Source organism: Prionailurus bengalensis, chromosome B1 (assembly GCF_016509475.1).
Source record: "Prionailurus bengalensis isolate Pbe53 chromosome B1, Fcat_Pben_1.1_paternal_pri, whole genome shotgun sequence".
NCBI lineage: Eukaryota > Metazoa > Chordata > Mammalia > Carnivora > Felidae > Prionailurus > Prionailurus bengalensis.
The window spans coordinates 203,059,149-203,076,868 of record NC_057344.1 but is presented as its reverse complement, the minus strand read 5'-3'; the positions used below and the strand labels follow the sequence as shown (position 1 = coordinate 203,076,868).

Genomic DNA, 17,720 nt, shown 5'->3' with positions numbered 1-17,720 from the left:
GTGTAAGGGTGTGTGTCGATGTGTACTGGTTTGGGAGGGTGCCGTCATGTGTGCAAGTATATACTGTTGCACGGGAGTGGGTGTGTGGGTGTGAGCGCGTGTGTGTATGAGCGAGCGTGTGGGCCCAGGTGGCACGACCGTGCATTGGCGTGGGTATGGGAGTGAGGGTGACCGGTGCGTCTGCAAGTGTGGTGTGGGAGAGGGTGTGGGTTGTGCAGACGTGTGTGCCAGTGTGTGGCCGGGGGCACGAGCCAGTTGGCGGCTGTGTAGGTGGCTGACTTCCACAGTCTTAGACGGGACGTCCTCGGTGCACGCGTGTGGGTGCAGAAGCGTGTACCCCGGTGTTTGCACACCTGCTTGCGTCGCACACCGTGTGCGTATAGACGCGTGCGTGCGTACGTGTGTTTGGGCGGTGGGCCGAGCCTCACGGTCTGCCGGGCTCCGCACCAGGCAGGTCACGGGCCCGTGTCTCTGATCCCGGAGCCGTCCCTGTGGAAGCTTCCGGCTCGGTGGAGGGGGTCTGCCTGAGGGACGCTTCCTCAGGACCACGTGGTCTTCCGTGGTGGGGCCGAGGGCCTCAGGCCCACGTGACAATGAGACACACACACACACACACACACACGTGTGCCTTTGCCCCTTCACCCCGTGTCACCGCGACGTGGCTCTGCTGCGGGCCGGGCCCTGGGGCCGCTGCCCTGTGGGGTGTGGGGCCGACGGCGCCCTCTGCTGGCTCTCTCCTCTCAGGCGAAGCTGGGCGATGAGATTCTCGACTACAGGGACCTGGCTGCCCTTCCCAAAAGCAAGGCCATCTACAACATCGACCGCCCCGACATGATCTCCTACTCACCGTACATCAGCCACTCGGTGCCGGACAGACAGAGCTGCAGCGAGGTAGGGCACCTGCGGGGGGGGGGGGGGGGGGGGGGGGGGGGGGGGGGGGGGCGGGGAGGGGTGCCCACGGCAGGGGCCCCGTCCGCTCGCGCCCCCTCTGACGGCCTGTGCGCCTCCCCTGGAGGGAGGCCGCAGCGGGTCCCGCCCCTAGCCTCGCGGGCCACGTGCAGCAGGCTGAAGGGCCGAGTCGAGAGGAGCCCCCTGAAACGGGAGGGAACGCGGGAGACGTGCCCGTGTGTGGCAAAGTGCCGGGAACCGAGCGACAGTCTCCTTTTCTTCGGTTCGGGACGACGCCCCTACTGCGTGAATCGTGTCCTTCTCCTCTCTCCAGAACATTCCTGGCCTGGCTGCCGTCCTCAGCGGCTGGCCTGCCCCTAAGTCTCGTGAGTTCCTTGTGTTGGTTCGACCCCCATTTGGGGCGCAAATGACCGATTCCCTCGTGTCCGTGGGCGGTGTCCCTCCGGGGTGACTCTGCTGATTTTCCCTTGTCTTCGGTGGTGTTGAGGCTTGCGTGTGGCTGTGGGCGCCCGGGTTGGACGAGAAGAGCATTTTGCCGGCTGTCGGCCTGAGCGAGCGTGCTGTTCGTGTGTGGGCGACCCAGACGGGCCCTCCCCTGGGGGCAGGAGAACCCGGGACCTCTGCACATCTCCCCCGGGACCTTCCTGTTTGCTTCTCTGGGAGCGAGGCTGAGGCTCAGGGACACCATGCTCTTGGGCGGGTGCAGCCCCGGAGGCAGGTGGGAGGGTGAGACAGACCCCACTTCCCTTGCTCCGCGGCCAGCGGCCACCCCTCCTGACTGGCTTCTGCCGCGGGGGCCCCTGGGACCTGAGGACCAGGCAATGAGCCCCGTCAAGAGGCAGGGCAGGGAGCGGTCACGGACCTGGGCTCTGCACGGGGCTTTGGCATCCAGCACCGGGTCCAGGCTCCAATGGACAGCGCCGGAAGAGGGTCAGAGAGGTCAGCGCCCTTGGCCGTGGTCCCCCAAGTGGCGAGCCCCAGCCGAGACAGGATCCTTTCTGCCCCAGAGACCACATTCTGGCTGTTTCCTTAACCGCCCCTCACGCCGCCTCGAAGGCAGGGGAGCCAGGTCCAGAGGGCCGGGTTCAAGTTCCCCGTCCACCCGCTGGCAGCCGTGCGACACCCCGCCCTCGCTGGTTGGGGCCTGAGGTTTCCCGCGCAGACGGGGGCTGGGAAGGGCCACGCGCGCCTGTGGGCGCGGGGTGTGGTCGCTGCCCGTCCTGCTTCCACGGGTCACATGAATGTCGGCAGACACGCACACGGTCCGCGCTGTGGCCTCTGACCCTGCACCCCTCCAGTGGGGCGCACTGTATGCGAACGTGGGTGCACCCACCGGGGGGTGGCGGTGGGGGTGGGAAGGGAGGTCCCGGGTCAGATGTGTTCACACTGAGGCTCTCCTGCCAGATGCAGGGCAGCCCGGGGCACAGAAATCCTCTGTTCAGGGACCAGTCACGCTGTAGTGTCACGGTCCCTACTCCCCCCAGGCCTGCTCACTCTGCACTGACACCGGGCTTTCCTGTGTACCCGTGGCCCGTGGCCCCGCACCGTGGGAGTGACTGTCCCAGGATACAGATGAGGATGCAAGGCTCAGGGGCCGTGCTGGCCCAGGGCCGTGCGGCTGACAGAGGCAGAGCCCTGTCACCAGGGGTCACCAGCTCTGGTCACCGTGGCCCCCCTGCCGACGTCTGCCATTGTCCTGAGGTGTCAGAGCCCCCTCACTCCCTCAGCTCAGGGCCCCTGAGGGCGCCCCCCTCTCCAGGCCCTGCCACACCCTGGCTGGGAGCCTGCTTGGTGCCAGTCTCCCCGGAGACCCTTCTGCGGGCACATGACGGGGTGGGGACTGGGAAGCCACAGGAGGCTCAGGGCGCCGCGCTGAGCAGACTTGGGCCTCAGGGCTGGAATTCTCTGGAACGGCAGCCGTCCAGCAGTTGAGCACCAGTGCGGGAACCTAGCAGGGAAAGGAGAGCAGGCTGGAAGCTCAGAGATCTGGCTTCACCTCTCTGAGCCTCAGTCTCCCCTTCCGTGAAATGGGAAGATTGGGAAACACTTGCCCCTTTCCATTCTGAGGAGAAGGAAACCCCAAACCCCGCGGCCCCGAATCACCCTCCTCTTCTCTGGGCCCCTTTTCTCTCCTTTCCGGAGAAGACCGAGGCAGACAGACTCAGGATGTTGCCACCCTGGGCCCTGACCGTCTCCCTCTAGGAAAATACGTCTTCACGGGAGAGCAGTGGGCGTAGGGCGCACTCAAAGAAGCGTCCTGGGGAACCTCTTTCCTGGGGTGCCATTGACCCTGCTTCTCCAAAAAGGTCTTGGCTCCTGTGTCGTGTCTGGTGGTAGGTTCCTTGCCCATTTGGAGGAGGGTCTGGTCGTGAGGATGTGTCTGTGCCCTGGGCTGTTTCTTCTTCCCCACGTGACCTCCTGGTGCCAAGGCACTAACAGGCCACTCTGTTGTGTCCACAGTCCCCACAGGTACTCTCGCCAACGCCGACAGAGGTAACCGCCTGCTCCCCGGCCCGCCACCCTCCCACCCCGTTTGCTCATGGTGCTTCCCCCCGCTCCCCGGGTTATAAAGATAACCACCACGGCACCCCCGGCAGGGCCTCTGTGGCTCCTGACCGTGGGGTCTGGGGCCACGGTCCTTGGTGGCCGGAAGTGCCGTCCTCGGTGTTGGTTATTTTTATAATCACGTCTCATCTGCATGCCCCCTGTGCACCTGTCGGCCCTGCAGTCACAGACACGTGGGACGTGGCTCTCTCGAGGTCTGGGTCATGGCTTTCTTTTAAATTTTTTTTAATGTTTATTTATCTTAGAGAGAGAGAGAGAGAGAGAGAGAGAGAGAGACAGAGCATGAGCAGGGGAAGGGGAGAGAGAGGGGAGACACAGAATCGGAAGCAGCTCCAGGCTCCGAGCCATCAGCACAGAGCCCGACGCGGGGCTCGAACCCACAAACCGTGAGATCCTGACCCGAGCCGAAGTCAGATGCTCAGCCGCCTGAGCCCCCCAGGCGCCCCATGGCTTTCTTTGGAGAAAAACCCCGGGAGCCTGGGTTAGCCCAGGGCCCATGTCACTCCTCCGAGTGGGACGAGGAGGCAGCCAGACCCTCGCAGATGAATATTCCAAAAGCGTTCCTCTGTTAGATTTATAGTGAGCGGCTCTGGGTCCCTGTTTCCCAGCCTTAGCCAGTGACGTGGACAGCTGTCAGTCAGACTTCCATCTGCACTGGCGTCGGACCCTCGGGTCCAGGAACGCGGCGACACGCGGACGGTGGTTAGCTCGTGTGGAGCTTCTACAACCACACGTGGCCGGCGAGCCCCACGGACAGGCTAGGCGAGGAGACAGGGCGCCCGTGGGTTGGAAGCCGGCCCGAGGGGCTGAGCAGAGGACGGCCAGAGATGCCACCACCCCTGGGGCGAGGGGGCCCCTCACCGTGGGTGGGGACGAGCCACACGGGCTCAGGGCCCGGCCGGCAGGTGCGGTCACAGCACGAGGGCCGGCCTGAGCAGAGCCTGGAGGCGGGTGTGCGGGCAGGCTTCGGGGACGGCGGCTCAGTGGGTTCGGTCGGAGGGCAAGCCTCAGGAGGCAGAAGGTAAAGCCCGGAAAGGGCGAGAGCCGGGAGCGCCAGACCCACACTCTCGTCGCCCGTGCTCGTCCCCGTGCCGGCCTTCAGGGCCCAGCCAGCGGCGTCGGCACCACGGCATCCTGGGCCGTCTCACGACTGCGGCCTTCGTGCCCTGCAGCCTGGCCGTCCCCCGTCCCTGCTGCCGGGTCATCTCACGCCGCCTGCCGCCCGCTCCAAACGGTTGCCCGTCCTGCTTGAACGGGGTCTTGTGGGCCAGTGTTTGCGGGTCCGATTCAACCGAGCCTTCGGGCCTGGGAGGGGTGCTGTGGTGCCTCCCAGGCCCGGGAGCCCCCGTTGTGGGGCAGGCGGGGGCGGGGGTGGAGAATGCAGAAGCTCAAGGTTCTCAGAGACCTGGTGGTTGCCAGGACCCCGGGTGCCGGAAAGGGGGTGGGGCAGGAGCACAGGTGCAGCCAGGTCCCTCCTCCACCTTTTGGGGAGCCCAGACACAAGGAGGGGCTGATGGGGACCCTGCCCTCTGGGATCCGGGGGCACAGGGACCGGGCTCAGGCCAAGGCGGGGTGGTGTCAGCGCCAGGTCGGGCCCCCACCTGGCCCTCCAGATGTGCCCCGGCAGGTGCAGAGGCTTTCACCCTGGGGCCACGTGGGGTCAGCCCCGAGGGTCTGGGGGGCGAATGCCAGGAGGAGGGTGGGCGGCGGGCGGGGCGGGCAGTGCCCTCAGCTCCTGCGTTCACCAGGCCGCCTTCCCTCCCAGGGGGATCAGGACGACCGTTCATACAAGCAGTGCCGGACCTCCAGCCCCAGCTCCACCGGCTCCGTCAGCCTCGGGCGCTACACCCCGACCTCGCGGTCGCCCCAGCACTACAGCCGTCCAGGTACTTTGCGCCCGCGGCTTCCCTGACCCCGGATGAAGACCTACTTCCTGTTGCCCTCCCTCTCTTTCGAATCTGTGCCTTACTTTACACACCTGGTAAAGACGGCGGGCCGGGCGTGGGGTTCCCGGTGGGTGACGGGAGAAGCGGTCCGTTTAACTTGCCCATGGTGGTGGGCGGGGGGACGGCAGAGGCAGCTGGTGAACCCGCGGGTCAGAGGGGCCGTCCGGGAACATGCGGGCAGCACCGAGCGCTCAGAACCGAGCTGGTGTTTCGGTCACGGGCGGCAAGAAGGTCGCGGAGCACGAGCGTTGGAGACCAGAAGCCCGTCAGTCCCGGGCTCGCCTGGGGTCTGAGGGGGCTTCGAGCCGTGCGGACGGCGTCAGCGGCCAAAAAGAGAGCCAGCTTTCTTCACGCGCAGCTGGGTTGGTGGCCCCAAAGACAGCCCCATGGAAATTGGCGAGAGGCCAGGGGTGGGCCCAGTCCCCGCAGGGGGACGCCCGGTGCGGGGTGCGGGGTGCTCCCCCCCCCCCCAGCGCGCCTCCTTCCCTGCCTGGCGCCCGGCTGCGTATTGCTGTCCCTTAGCTTTGAAAGCCCGTCGCTGCCCTCGGTGTGTCAAAGCCGCAGGACGCTCCACGCACACTCTGCCTTCGTGAGGGATTTTTCCAAGCCGCTTCCTCCGTGGCGGCTGCTGCATGGCGCCATTTCCACGTCCATGGACTCTGGCTCTTAGTTTCACAGCCTTTGTGGAAAAATCAACTCATCCGTCTGCAGTTCTTTCCCTTGACTCCCTGCTATGTTCTTGGAACGTCCCGCTCACTGGGTGTCTGGAAAGTGGATGAGTCAGTGTGTGTGTGTTGGGGGGGATGTGGATGAGTGTGTGGGTGAGTGAATGAGTGGGTGACTGTGTGAATGAGTGTGTGTCTGGGTGTGTGTGTGTATCTGGATGAGTGGGTATGTAGGTGAGTGTGTGTGTGAATGTGTGAATGAGTGTGTGTCTAAGTAAGTGTGTGGGTGAGTGTGGGTGGGTGTGTGTGTCTGGATGAACATGTAAGTGGGTGAGTGTGGGTGTGTCTAGGTAAATGTGTGAGTGGGTGTGTGAGTGTGTGAGTGAGTGTGAATGTGTGTCAATGGGTAAGTGTGTGGGTGAGTGAGTGGGTAAGTGTGGGTGTGTAGGTGTGTCCAGGTAAATGTGTGAGTGTGTGGGGGAGGTGTCTGGATGAGTGGGCATGTGGATATGTCAGTGAGTGGGTGAGTGTGAACATGTGTGAATGTGTGTCTAGGTAAGTGTGTGGGTGAGTGTGGGTGAGTGTGTGTGTCTGGATGAACATGTAAGTGGGTGAGTGTGGGTGCGTCTAGGTAAATGTGTGAGTGTGTGGGTGTGAGTGTGAACGTGTGTGAATGTGTGTCTAGGTAAGTGTGGGGGAGTGTGGGTGTCTGGATGAGCGTGTGAGCAAGTGGGTGAGTGTGGGTGTGTGTGTGTCTAGGTAAATGTGTGAGTGAATGAGTGTGTGGGGTGTGTCTGGATGAGTGGGTGAGTGGGTGAGTGTGTGGGTGAGTGTGAACGTGTGTGAATGAGTGTGTGTCTAGGTAAGTGTGTGGGGGAGTGTGTCTGGATGAGCGTGTGAGTGAGTGGGTGAGTGTGGGTGTGTCTAGGTAAATGTGTGTGTGGGGGGGTGTGTCTGGATGAGTGGGTATGTGGGTATGTCAGTGAGTGGGTGAGTGTGAACGTGTGTGAATGAGTGTGTGTCTAAGTAAGTGTGTGGCTGAGTGTGTGTGGGTGTGTGTGTCTGGATGAACATGTAAGTGGGTGAGTGTGGGTGTGTCTAGGTAAACGTGTGAGTGAGTGAGTGTGTGGGTGAGTGAGTGTGTGGGTGGGTGAGTGAGTGTGTGGGTGAGCGGGTGAGCAGGCGGGTGCAGGGTGAAGGGCAGTCAGCGTCCTCACGCGCCCTCTCCGAGGGCCCCTCTCCTGACCCCCGACCACCGTCCTTTGGGTCACCTGGGCGTGTGGCCGTGCCTGGCCGGGTGGCCACCTCCGAGAGCTGAGACATGCGCCTCAGTGGGGCGAGGCCGGGCGACCGTCCCGTGCGCGCTCGCCCCGGCCTAGCCAGCCGCTCTCCGCCTGTCCTTGATCCCACGGAGCCCCCCCCCCCCCACCCGGGGTGGAGTGACAGGCAGGCCTCCGGGGGCCGGTGGCAGCCGTCCGGCCACGCCGGGGGCTGCCGCCCTGTCCCCTAGAGAGCGGGCCCCCACCCCCCGGCGGGACCCGGAGCCGACCGAGCTAAAGCGTCCTCGGTGACTCCCCCTCAGGTGCCTCAAAATGGTGCGCTTTCTTCGGGAGAGGAAGCAAAATGTTCCTAGCAGAGCGGGGCCTAGGAATATTTTGTGGCTTTGCGGCCGGCGAGCACGGGGTGGACTCTGACTTGCTCTCTGTTGCCCGCAGCTGGTACTGTGAGTGTTGGTACCAGTAGCTGCCTGTCCCTGTCCCAACACCCAAGCCCTACATCCGTGTTCAGACATCATTACATCCCCTACTTCCGAGGTAAGGTGCGCAGTGCCGCGGGCTGTGGGCGCTCGCAGGGCATCCCGCCACGCGTCTGTGTCTCGCTGTCCCGTGTCCGCCGCATGGCTTCCCCGAGCCCTGTGTGTCCGCCCGTGCCCCTTGCTGTGTGTCTCGTGAGTCCAGCTCCGTCTCTGTCGGTGTGTAAATGTTCCTGGGAGGAGGACGTGGGCAGCTCGTGGCGAGAGGAGTGAGCGGTGAGGGCGGAGCTCGAGCCGCAGGGACAGGAGGCGAGGCCGTCCCCCGGCGCCCGGCCCCGGGGCCCATTGTGAGAGCCCTCGCCCGTTGCCCATGTTCCTTCCCACGTCAGCTGAGAGGAGCAGAGGGACCGCTCCCGGCCGTTATCTAGAGCAAAGCACAGGAGGTCGTGCCGCGTCCGTGGCCTCGGGCTCAGGGTGGCAGGGGCAGGATGCGCCCAGACAGGCTCCGAGGTCCCGCCTCCTCCCAGGGTGCAGACCGCCCGCCGTTCGCATCCCTGCACGGGCATCGTCGGACGCAAATCACACCAGGGAGATGGCCAAGCTCTTCTCCTGCACGTTGGGAACTGAATTGCGTCCGACTCGTGTGTTAGAGCCCCACCCAGCAGCGTGACCGCCTCTGGAGATGGGTCCTTGGGAGGCCGTCAGGGTTACCCCAAGTCACTAAGGCGAGGCCCTGATCGGTGGCCTTACGAGAAGCGGAAGAGGCACCAGGACGTCTTTCTCGCTCTCGCTGCACGTGCTCGGGGGAAAGACCGTGAGGCCACGTGAGGCCAGGGTGGCCGCCTGCGAGCGGGGAGGTGGGCCCTCGCCGCACACCAGACCCCGCCACAATTTGGCGTGGGACTTGCAGCCTCCAGAACCGCGAGAAACACGTGTCTGTTGCTGAAGCCGCCTGGTGCGGCACTTTGTCGAGAGGCCCTAGTGGCCGGAGACACCCTAGGAAGACCCTCGAGGCGTTAGAGGAAGCAGGTAGGATGTTCTTGCTGACGCCCCCGAGATGCACGAAGTCCCCAGCCCGTACCGCGCCGGGTGGAAGACGTCGACCCGAAGGGACCGGGAGGCGAGCCAAGCTCAGCTGTATCGTTCCACCGTGTGTCGGTCTCAGACGGGGCTCGTCGGAACTTGTGCGTCCCCCGCGTACGTCACCGGTGGTGTCGGTGCGAGCCCTGTCAGTCGGCTGGGAGGAGAGCCCCTGACCACCGCCATGGGCCTCACGGCGCCTGTGCCGGCTCCGCTGGTCGTGCTGACTCTCTCGAAAAGCAGCAGAGCCGGAAATGGTGCACCCCGGGCGTGGGAAAGTAGCCAGCACGGCCTTGCCACACGCATCCGCGTGGCACGTGAGTGTCGGATGACCAACAGGCACACAGAACACTCGCTGCAAAGCAGAGTGAATTTGACTGTTAGGTCACCAGGGAGACGTGTCTGCTCCCTTTGCTCACACGTCCAAAGGCCCTGGGCACACGGCTCCCCCCCGCCCCCAACAACCACCGCCACCTGCCGTGGCCCCGTTTTGGGTGGGGCTGTTCCCCCGGGGGGCTCTGGTGGAGGCGTGGCCCGCAGACCACAGGCTGGGAGCAGACCCTGTGAGCCTCCTCTGCTCCACCCTCGAGTTCTTTCCGTGCCAGGGTGAGGAGAGCCACGTGGACCCTCGGCCAAGGGCAGACACCCCGGGAGGCGCCTCAGACCTGCAGCACGCCTGCTCCGGGCGGGTTGGGGGGAGCAGCACCCCGTCCTCAGCCCCGTTGGGAGGGGGCCAGGGAGAGGCAGCCCCGTTGTCCTCGGACAAGAGCAGCGAGGCCCTTCCCTCCATCCCGTGTGGGAGAAGACTGTGCAGACAGACCCCGCCCCCCGCCCCCCATAATATGGTCCAGAAACTATTTCCTGGCTGGGCCAAGGGCATCCCCCACGGGCAGGGGCTCAGTCCCCGTGCGGTGCGGTGGCCGGGTGGGTGGACACAGGCACCCGCCCAGTGTGGGGCCTTTGAGGCCCGTGTCTGCCCTGGCTCCCTCCTGGCTGCTTTGGTCACCAATTCCCTTTGTCAGAGGTCAGACACAGCCTCCCCACCCTCCTCTCGGGGTCAGACGTGGGGGAGCCCTGACGCCACGGCTCTGCCCCACGCCCGACTTCCAGAGCCATGTGTGACCTGGGGTTTGCCCAGCCTCTTTCCAGGACTCACCCCAGAGGAGACTGAGGCTTAGAGAGACCCGGGCCCTGAAATCCCAAAGCTCCTTGGGACAGACCCGAGTCAGGCTCCCGTTTACAAGCCGTGTCCACCACAGGTCCCGGGTCCAACTCAGAGGCCACACCGAGGGAGCCTGTGCCCTTCTCCTTGATGCTCGTTCAGCCCCGTGCTCTAGTGCGTCCCAGCCTATGGGCGTTCCAGTGGCCAGCTGTGCCCACGGCCTGCCCTCCTCCAGCTGGTCACGGCCCTGGGTCTACCCACAGTCCCCGGAAAAGCTGTTCCTGGCCTCTCCTCATCCCTCCTTAGCATCCCTGACCCCACTAGGTGGAAATTTCCCTAAGAATGCTGCTGTGGCCGGAGGGCTCCCCGAGGGGAGGCATGCCCTCCCCACGGCCAGCACCTGCCCCGACCCGCCAGATGCTGACAAGGGCCCCTTGCTTCCCTCCTCTTTCCCTGCTGGACGCCCCTCCCAGTCACACCTACCCACCCCTGTCTCCGTGCCTAGGGCTGCCCCTCCACCAAGACCTTGCCCACAGCAGCAGTGCTGATGGTAGTCAGGTACACTTTAGTATGAATTCCGGGCGCTGTGAGGCTTAAGGCTGACCTCTCACCTGTTAAGGAGCGGGCAGGTGTGGGAGGTGGTTGCTGCTAGAATCTCTTCACTGGGCAGCTGCCACTTACCCCCCAGCGAGCCTCCTCTCCACGAGGCATGGGAGGGAGAGGAGGGAAGGGGCTTCTGGTGCAGAGCCTCAGGTCAGGGTCCTCTTCCCACCGCTCGCTGCGCCCCAGAGGTACCTCTCCATCTGGCCCCAGTCCCTGGGCCATGCACCTTACCGGGTGGTCGTGGTCGAGGCTCAGGGGGCCCGTGGCGGAGCATTGCACACGCGAGGACCTGCCCACGTCTCGGCGTTCATCCTTAACGCTCCCCTGTGCACGGATGGGGGCTGGCCTTGCTTCTGGCCGCCTCGAGAGGAGCCAACTGGGGGCAAAGATGGGACAACTGAAGAGTGGACTGAATGAAGAGTATTGACTGTAACCCAAGGTGTGAGATGAGGGTCTGTGAGTCCACGCTGACACGAATACATACAGGCGGGAGAAGGGACAGATCTCTCCCCTGCAGAAGAACCTCCAGTGATCTACGTGGAGACACCACCCCCGAGGAGGGGGGCCCCCTCCCCAGTCCTCAGGTGGGCACCGAGCGCCGTGACCTCCCGCTAAGAGCGCAGTGCGGGACGGCGGGGAGGGGGCCATGCGGTGGGGAAGCCCGGCAAACCCGGCCGCGGCCGGGGGGTCAAGGTCAGCATCCCGGTGACGGCGGGTGCCCTTGACGGGACGCGAGGAGAGGGCACTCCGCCACCCCGGTCTTCCTCCCGGGGACCCGCGATCCCCGTGTAAGCACAGGAGACGATCAGACGAGTCCCGGCCGAGGGACCTCGCACACAACCCCTGGCCAGGACTCCTTGCAGAAATTGTCACAACACGGCAAGTCTGAGGAGCCGTCCCAGCCCCGAGGAGCCGGGAGACGGGCAGACAAAGCGTCACGTGACGTCCTGGGTGGGCTCCTGGGCAGGGAAGGGACATTAGGGGAAGTAAGGAAATCCAAACAAAGTGTGGCATTCAGAGAGTACCAAAGTGGCAATGCACGGCTGTGACATGGGCCCTGAACCGGCAGGGACTGGCCAAGAGCACACAGGAGCCTCTGCACAGCCTGAAACGGCTCCAAAATAAGTCACTTACTTAACTTTTAAAAGGAAGAAGTGCCCCCCCACCCCAGTAGAGCTCAGGTTCTGCCCTCCTTCCTGAACTGCCTCCAGAAGCCACGAGCCTCCTCAGAAGGGGCTTCTGTGCCTTTTCAAAGTCACCGCACAGCCAAGCTCTCCTCTGGGTTTCCCACATCTGTGGTGACATCAGTGGTTTGGGGTTTTTACCCTGAAGGCCCACGGGGGAAGCTGGCCCCTGGGGCATGACGGGAGCCTCTAGAGGGACTCGGCGAGCGGGCCGGAGCTGGGTCTCACCGGGGCCCTGGCACCTGTCACCCAGACCCTCCCGGCCCCGCCCTCCCGCAGATGGGAGCTGAGGTGGTGGGAGCCCTGCAGGGCCGACGCGGGCAGAGCACCGCAATGGGCCCTGGAGGTTGACGTTGGCGGTGTGCGATCATGAAGTGACGAAGCGAGTCCAGAGAAGGGAGTGGTCAGCAGTGGCCTGTGTCTTCTGGGGAAGCTGGGTACTGGAGCCTTGACCCAGGAAGGGTCTTGACTAGCGGGGAAGATCACAAAGGGGGTTCTGGCGGGGGCGGGGAGGGGAAGGAGGGCTGGGGGACTGGGACAAGGTGGCAGAGTTTGGTGACCAGTGCGTCCCTGGATGGCAGGTGCGGGCGGGCATGACGGGCCACTGTTTCTGTGTCCCCACCTGCCTCTGGGTCTTGTGCCCTGTGAATACCCGAGGGACGCTGCGGGCGCTCCCCAGACAGATTGGCACATGTGCACAGGGGCTTGCGTGTGACGTAAGAGGGCGCCGCACTGTAGGCTTGGGGACTGGGGGGACAGGAGCCCTCAGGAGCCCTCAGGAGCCTATGTTTGATGGCCTGGGGCCGCCTGGGCAAGAGCTGGGTGGACCAGGGCCAGTGAATTCCGGGCAGAAGGAAACGAGCTGTTCGAAGCCCCCCGGATTCTACGGGCCAGGCCGGAGCACGCCCAGCTTAGCCATGACACCCCAAATGCGCCGTCCTCCGCTGCGCTGGAGCTCAGGCAAGTGGATTTTTTCAAGCCTGTGCTTCCGCCACGTTTCTCTGCCCTTGGGGACGGATCCAGTCGCAGCCCCAGTTGGTAGAACCAACCCGCGGTTTCCTTTGTGTGCGTGGGGCGTGGCTTCCCCCGGGAGCTGAGAAATGGCCCGGATTGGCGAAGAGCTCTGGAAGGCTCTGTGCCGCGCACCGGAGGGGCGTGGCTCAGGAGAAGGCGGGGTTCAGGCTGCGACAGGGGGCAGTCACCTGCCTGAAACGCGATCGGCGCCGACGCGTGAAATTGGAGCCCAGGCGTGGGAAGATGCTCGAAGCTGCGGTCAGCAGCCCGTTTTGTGGTCTCAGCCCACACAGGCGTGCCCGCACGCCCTCCCCGGTTCCCAGTGCACCTGCCCCGGGCCACAGCTCGCTCTGAGCCCACGCCCACCGCGCCCTCCTTGTTAGCCACCGTGCGGCCCCCTGCCAGTCCACTCCCAGCCCCGCGGAAGGGCTGCTTCACTTCCCCGTCACCTTGGGGTCCCGATGCTACAACGCCCAGAGCTCCTTCCAAGGCAGGAGAGCCCCTTGCGTTCGCCAGGCCGCGATCTGAGGCAGCACAGGGTTCCTGAGGCTAACGGGAAAGGAAACGCGGTGTGCCTTATGCGTGTCTTGCTAAAACGAGCCGTAAACCTCATCATCCAAAGTGTTCAGTGCCCATCGCATTCTGTCTATCATGCCATTCCTCAAATAGGTACCTGTAGGGCGGGGAGGTTCCCCGGGGGCGGGGGGGGGGGGGGGGACTGTGGCCGCCTAAACTTGTGACTTGATAATCCAACCTTGTTCAAAACTCAGAAATTACAAATCCACACGGGACAAGGAATCGGAGCCAGAATTGGAGAATTTTCATTTGATTTGCCAAAAATAGCTTTATCCGGGAGCATGGCAGCTGGCACCAACTTTCTCTTATTCTCCTGCGGCTCGTAAAAGTTTACTCCGTGGCTTTGAGGGACAGATTCTGTGATCTTGCGCTGGATGATTAATCCGCGGGTTTTCCAAGCAAGCGGCATCTTCTTACACGAGGATACTCAGAAAGGGAGGCTTTGGTTTTGGTGGCTTTGCGGTTTGCTGGATGCAGGCATCAGCCGTGGCTGTGCAGCGGGTCAGCTGTGCACCCCAAGGAGAGTGGGGGGCCAGCCCAGAGCCAGGCCAGCCTCCCCATCAACTAGCAACCAGCAAACCCTCTGCCCTCGAGGCCACTATTCCTTCGCCACGGGGCCGTTGGACGGGGTCCACCCAGGTTGGATTAACAAGCCATGGGGCCCGGTCTAGAAATGTCAGCGGGGGCCACCCTCCCTTCCCTGTGCAGAGGGGTGGGGGCGGGGGGGCCCACCAGGCAGGGGAGAGGGCTCGCTGGGAACAAGTGTTCCTATTTGACGTACTCTCCTTTCCCTTCCCCTTCCTCCCTTCTGCCCGTCTTTGCTCTTCCGTCTGGAGGCAGTGAAAGTGGCCGGAGCACCCCCAGCCTCTCGGTGCTCTCAGACAGCAAGCCTCCCCCCTGCACCTACCAGCAGGCGCCTCGCCACTTCCACGTCCCAGGTAGGCACCCAGGACGCGCGGTCGGGCTCGCCATGCAGAGCGTCTGTTTGCACGGAAGGGCCGTGGTTCCCAAGCCTCTCCGCCCCCCGCCCCCAATTCTGCGGGTTTGCACACCCCGCAGCTGGCGTGTGCTTGAGCTTCTCCCAAAGCCATACAAGCACCAGGGAGACGTTTTTGTCCTCCTGGAAACGTGCTGGAGGGAAGGCGCCGTCCGGCCGGCTGTGCACCTGAGCCGCCTCCCTCCCTCTGCCCCTTGAACTAGGTTCTGGCATCGGGCTGGGTGACGCTTAGCTTGCGGTGTGGGTCCCGGGCATCAGTCACCTGTGGGGCGCCAGGTCCTTTCTGGCCACTTAGGATCTGGTGCCTGAGGGCTGACGTGGGATGGAAACCTCCAGTCTGCTGGCTCACCCTGCTTTCCTCTCTCTCTTCTTTCCCAGACACTGGCGTAAAAGATAACATCTATAGGAAACCCCCCATCTACAAACAGCATGGTACAGTCAGCTCTCCTCTGTCGCTGGCTCCCTGCATGCCTGTCGCACCCTCTTGCTGTGACCCGATGGGCGATGGGGAAGGCACCGCGGGCAGTCTTGAATGTTACATGTGTTCGCTAGCAGGCTCCCGGGAGCCTCTTCTCAAATCGCTAGAGAGGGTGCCCCTGAGTAAGGGCGCCTCTGTGTGTCGTAAGGCCGAGGCTGACACGCGTCGCTGGGCTCGGGGTGGGTGTTCACAACCGAGAGCCGGTTTCCATGAAAACTGCTTCGCTTTTTTAAAAATGTACTTAATGTTTATTTATTTCGGGAGGGAGACAGAGCATAAGCAGGGGAGGGGCACAGAGAGAGAGGGAGACACAGAATCCGAAGCAGGCTCCAGGCTCCGAGCTGTCAGCACAGGGCCCGATGCGGGGCTCGAACTCACGGATCGTGAGATCACGACCTGAGCCGAAGTCGGACGCCCGACCGACTGAGCCCCCCAGGCGCCCCAACACTGTTTCACTCTGAGTGAAGCAGCCAGATTGGCTTTAACCAAGGTGGTGGGGGACAAAGGCTTCTTGGACCACAGCCCGACCCAGCCTGATTTTTGGGAAACATAACAAACCAGATTTAGTCATTTATTCCTGCGTGTTAGGAATTTCTGACGATAGAATGAATAGCTAGTTTTCAGGTAAAGAGATTGTTGCCTCAACAGATAGGGACTGGGGACGTCTAGCAGCGAGGGGGTCCCCTCATCCCCCAGTTTCCCTCTGTAAGCGAGGGGACTGCCCGCCTCCGCTCCACCGGAGTCTGCCCGCCTGGGACAGGTGCACAGGCAGCACGTGGCTAGAGCCACGGAGCAGGAAGCAGAAGGCTCAAGGTCTCCCCTCTGTTTCTTGATGGAATTTCTGGGTGATTTGGGCATGTTACTTCACCATCGTGAGCCTCTGTTTCCTCATCTGCAAAATGGGACCGAGCCCTCCGCCCCGCCCTTTCCACAGGCCGGTTCTGAGACCAGATGGAATAATGAATGTGGAAATGCATTACAAACTGTGACGTGCTGTGCACGTGACGGGGAGATGGGAAGAGGAATTCTCACATTTACAGTTCTTGTCCAGATGCACCCAAAGAAAATAGCCACGTCCCATGTTGACCACTGCATCACTGTGAGATGGAATCCTATAGGAGTGTGCTTTCTGTGACTTACTGCTAAATCAGTGCTCTGACCGTACAGACGACAAGGTTCTTACTTTTTCCTTGATTGCAGTAGGCCCTGTGCTTTGCGCATGCGCTTGTCTCCTCTTCCCAAGAAGGAAGAAAATGGATTCCACTCTCGGGTGCCGAGAGGGCGGTGACTTTCATACCGTGGCCTCTCAGCCGGGGAAGCTTGGAGCACAGATCTCCCAGAGGGATCAGAGAGGGGTGGGCTAGTTAGACGCCAGGGCTCTTAGAGATTGTCCAGACCAGCCCCCTCTTGTTACCGGTGGGGAGCCCTGAGGCCCAGCTGAAGGAAGGAGCCGTCGCGTTAAGTGCCGTCTTCACATCACGGCACCCGTGTTCGAGCCTGCGTGGAAAGCGGCGTGTTCTGTTCTTGGCCCACAGGTGGGATTCACAGCCTTGGCCTTTTGTTAACCTCAAACATGTAATTAACACACGTGGTAGAGGAGGGACCGGCTCCTTAGAAAGTGGAAGAGGCCGTAAATCAGATAATGAACCTGCTCAACGACATCAGAAAGCCAGTTCGGAGCCAGAGGACTTCCGACATTAAGTCCTTTGATTAGATCGCCCAAGGGAGACATTTGATTTTTACCGTTACCAGCGATAATCCTGGTGCTGTTGTTTTTAAGCTGGGTACGAAGGCCCCTCCTACCCAAAAGCGAGTGAATTCCAATATAACGGAGCCCCGAGCCACGACTGAAGCCCATTGATTTCGGGCATCTGTCGAGTCTTTCACGCAGGAAGCTCCGTGGACTACCTGCTGTCCACTGGGCATTGGCCACGTTCCAGGGATAAACACGAATGAAGTCTCTCCCTTTGTGCATGGACGTGGGCTGTGAATGGAGGGGTCAGCGTGGGCGTGCACTGTCCTTGACCAGGCTTCCTTCCGTAGCTCTCGGAAAATGATGGTTGTGTTAGGATGCATTTGGTTTTGAACATATTTGAGGTGTTTGGATTACAAGATTTCCCCCATCCAGGTGAGCACATCCTGTCGGAAGTGTGTGTGTGTGAGCGTGTGTGTGTGTGAGGCGTGCGTATGTTGTGAGTGTGTGTGAGTGCGTGTGTGTGCACCCCCCCCCCACTATGTTGAGCAAAGTGACCACCCATCATCTCGCAGGAGAGAGGAGTGTAGTTCAGGTTTAAGAAGCCAGTCTTTGACTCTCCACCTGTCTTGGGACCCTCTGGGTGATGATGTTAAGTCACTGGACCATTTACCTACTTTCAGATAACATATCCATTTAACTACTTTAAGATGATACATCCAACCAGTTTAAAAATCATAGTTTTTTTTAAATTTTTTGTTTGAGTTTATTTATTTTGAGAGAGAGACAGCGTGAGTGGGGGAGGGGCAGGGAGAGAGGGAGAGAGAGAGAGGATCCCAAGCAGGCTCCGCGCCGCCAGCACAGAACCCGATGCGGGGCTTCAACTCACGAAACCGCGACATCATGACCTGAGCTGAAACCAAGAGTCGGACGCTTAACCGACTGAGCCACCCAGGCGCCCCTAAAAATCAGTTTTTAATCAACGCATTTACTTTCCAATTCCCTGTTTCCAACCCATAGAAGGTTTTTGTCGTGGTTGCTTTTAATTAGCATCCCGCTTTTCTGGGGCTCGCGTCCCATTCCTGTTTGGGGGGA

The 17,720-nt window shown here is 62.2% G+C and overlaps 1 protein-coding gene across 23 annotated transcripts in view; it reads left to right on the top strand.

Moving 5' to 3' along the window:
* ABLIM2 (actin binding LIM protein family member 2) overlaps positions 1-17,720 on the top strand; it is a 139,803-nt gene that overhangs the window by 85,307 nt on the left and 36,776 nt on the right. For 8 of the 23 annotated variants that reach the window (XR_006296227.1, XM_043573056.1, XM_043573055.1 and 5 more), the window contains exons 10-15: positions 745-891; positions 3,370-3,402; positions 5,240-5,360; positions 7,801-7,899; positions 14,294-14,395; positions 14,833-14,886. Coding sequence is in view for 22 of the 23 variants with exons in the window: in XM_043573056.1 (XP_043428991.1) it covers positions 745-891; positions 3,370-3,402; positions 5,240-5,360; positions 7,801-7,899; positions 14,294-14,395; positions 14,833-14,886 (556 nt within the window). In the remaining variant the exon portion in view is untranslated. The remainder of the gene's footprint in view (positions 1-744; positions 892-3,369; positions 3,403-5,239; positions 5,361-7,800; positions 7,900-14,293; positions 14,396-14,832; positions 14,887-17,720) is intronic. The other 15 variants (XM_043573057.1, XM_043573069.1, XM_043573064.1 and 12 more) reach the window with 6 other exon arrangements.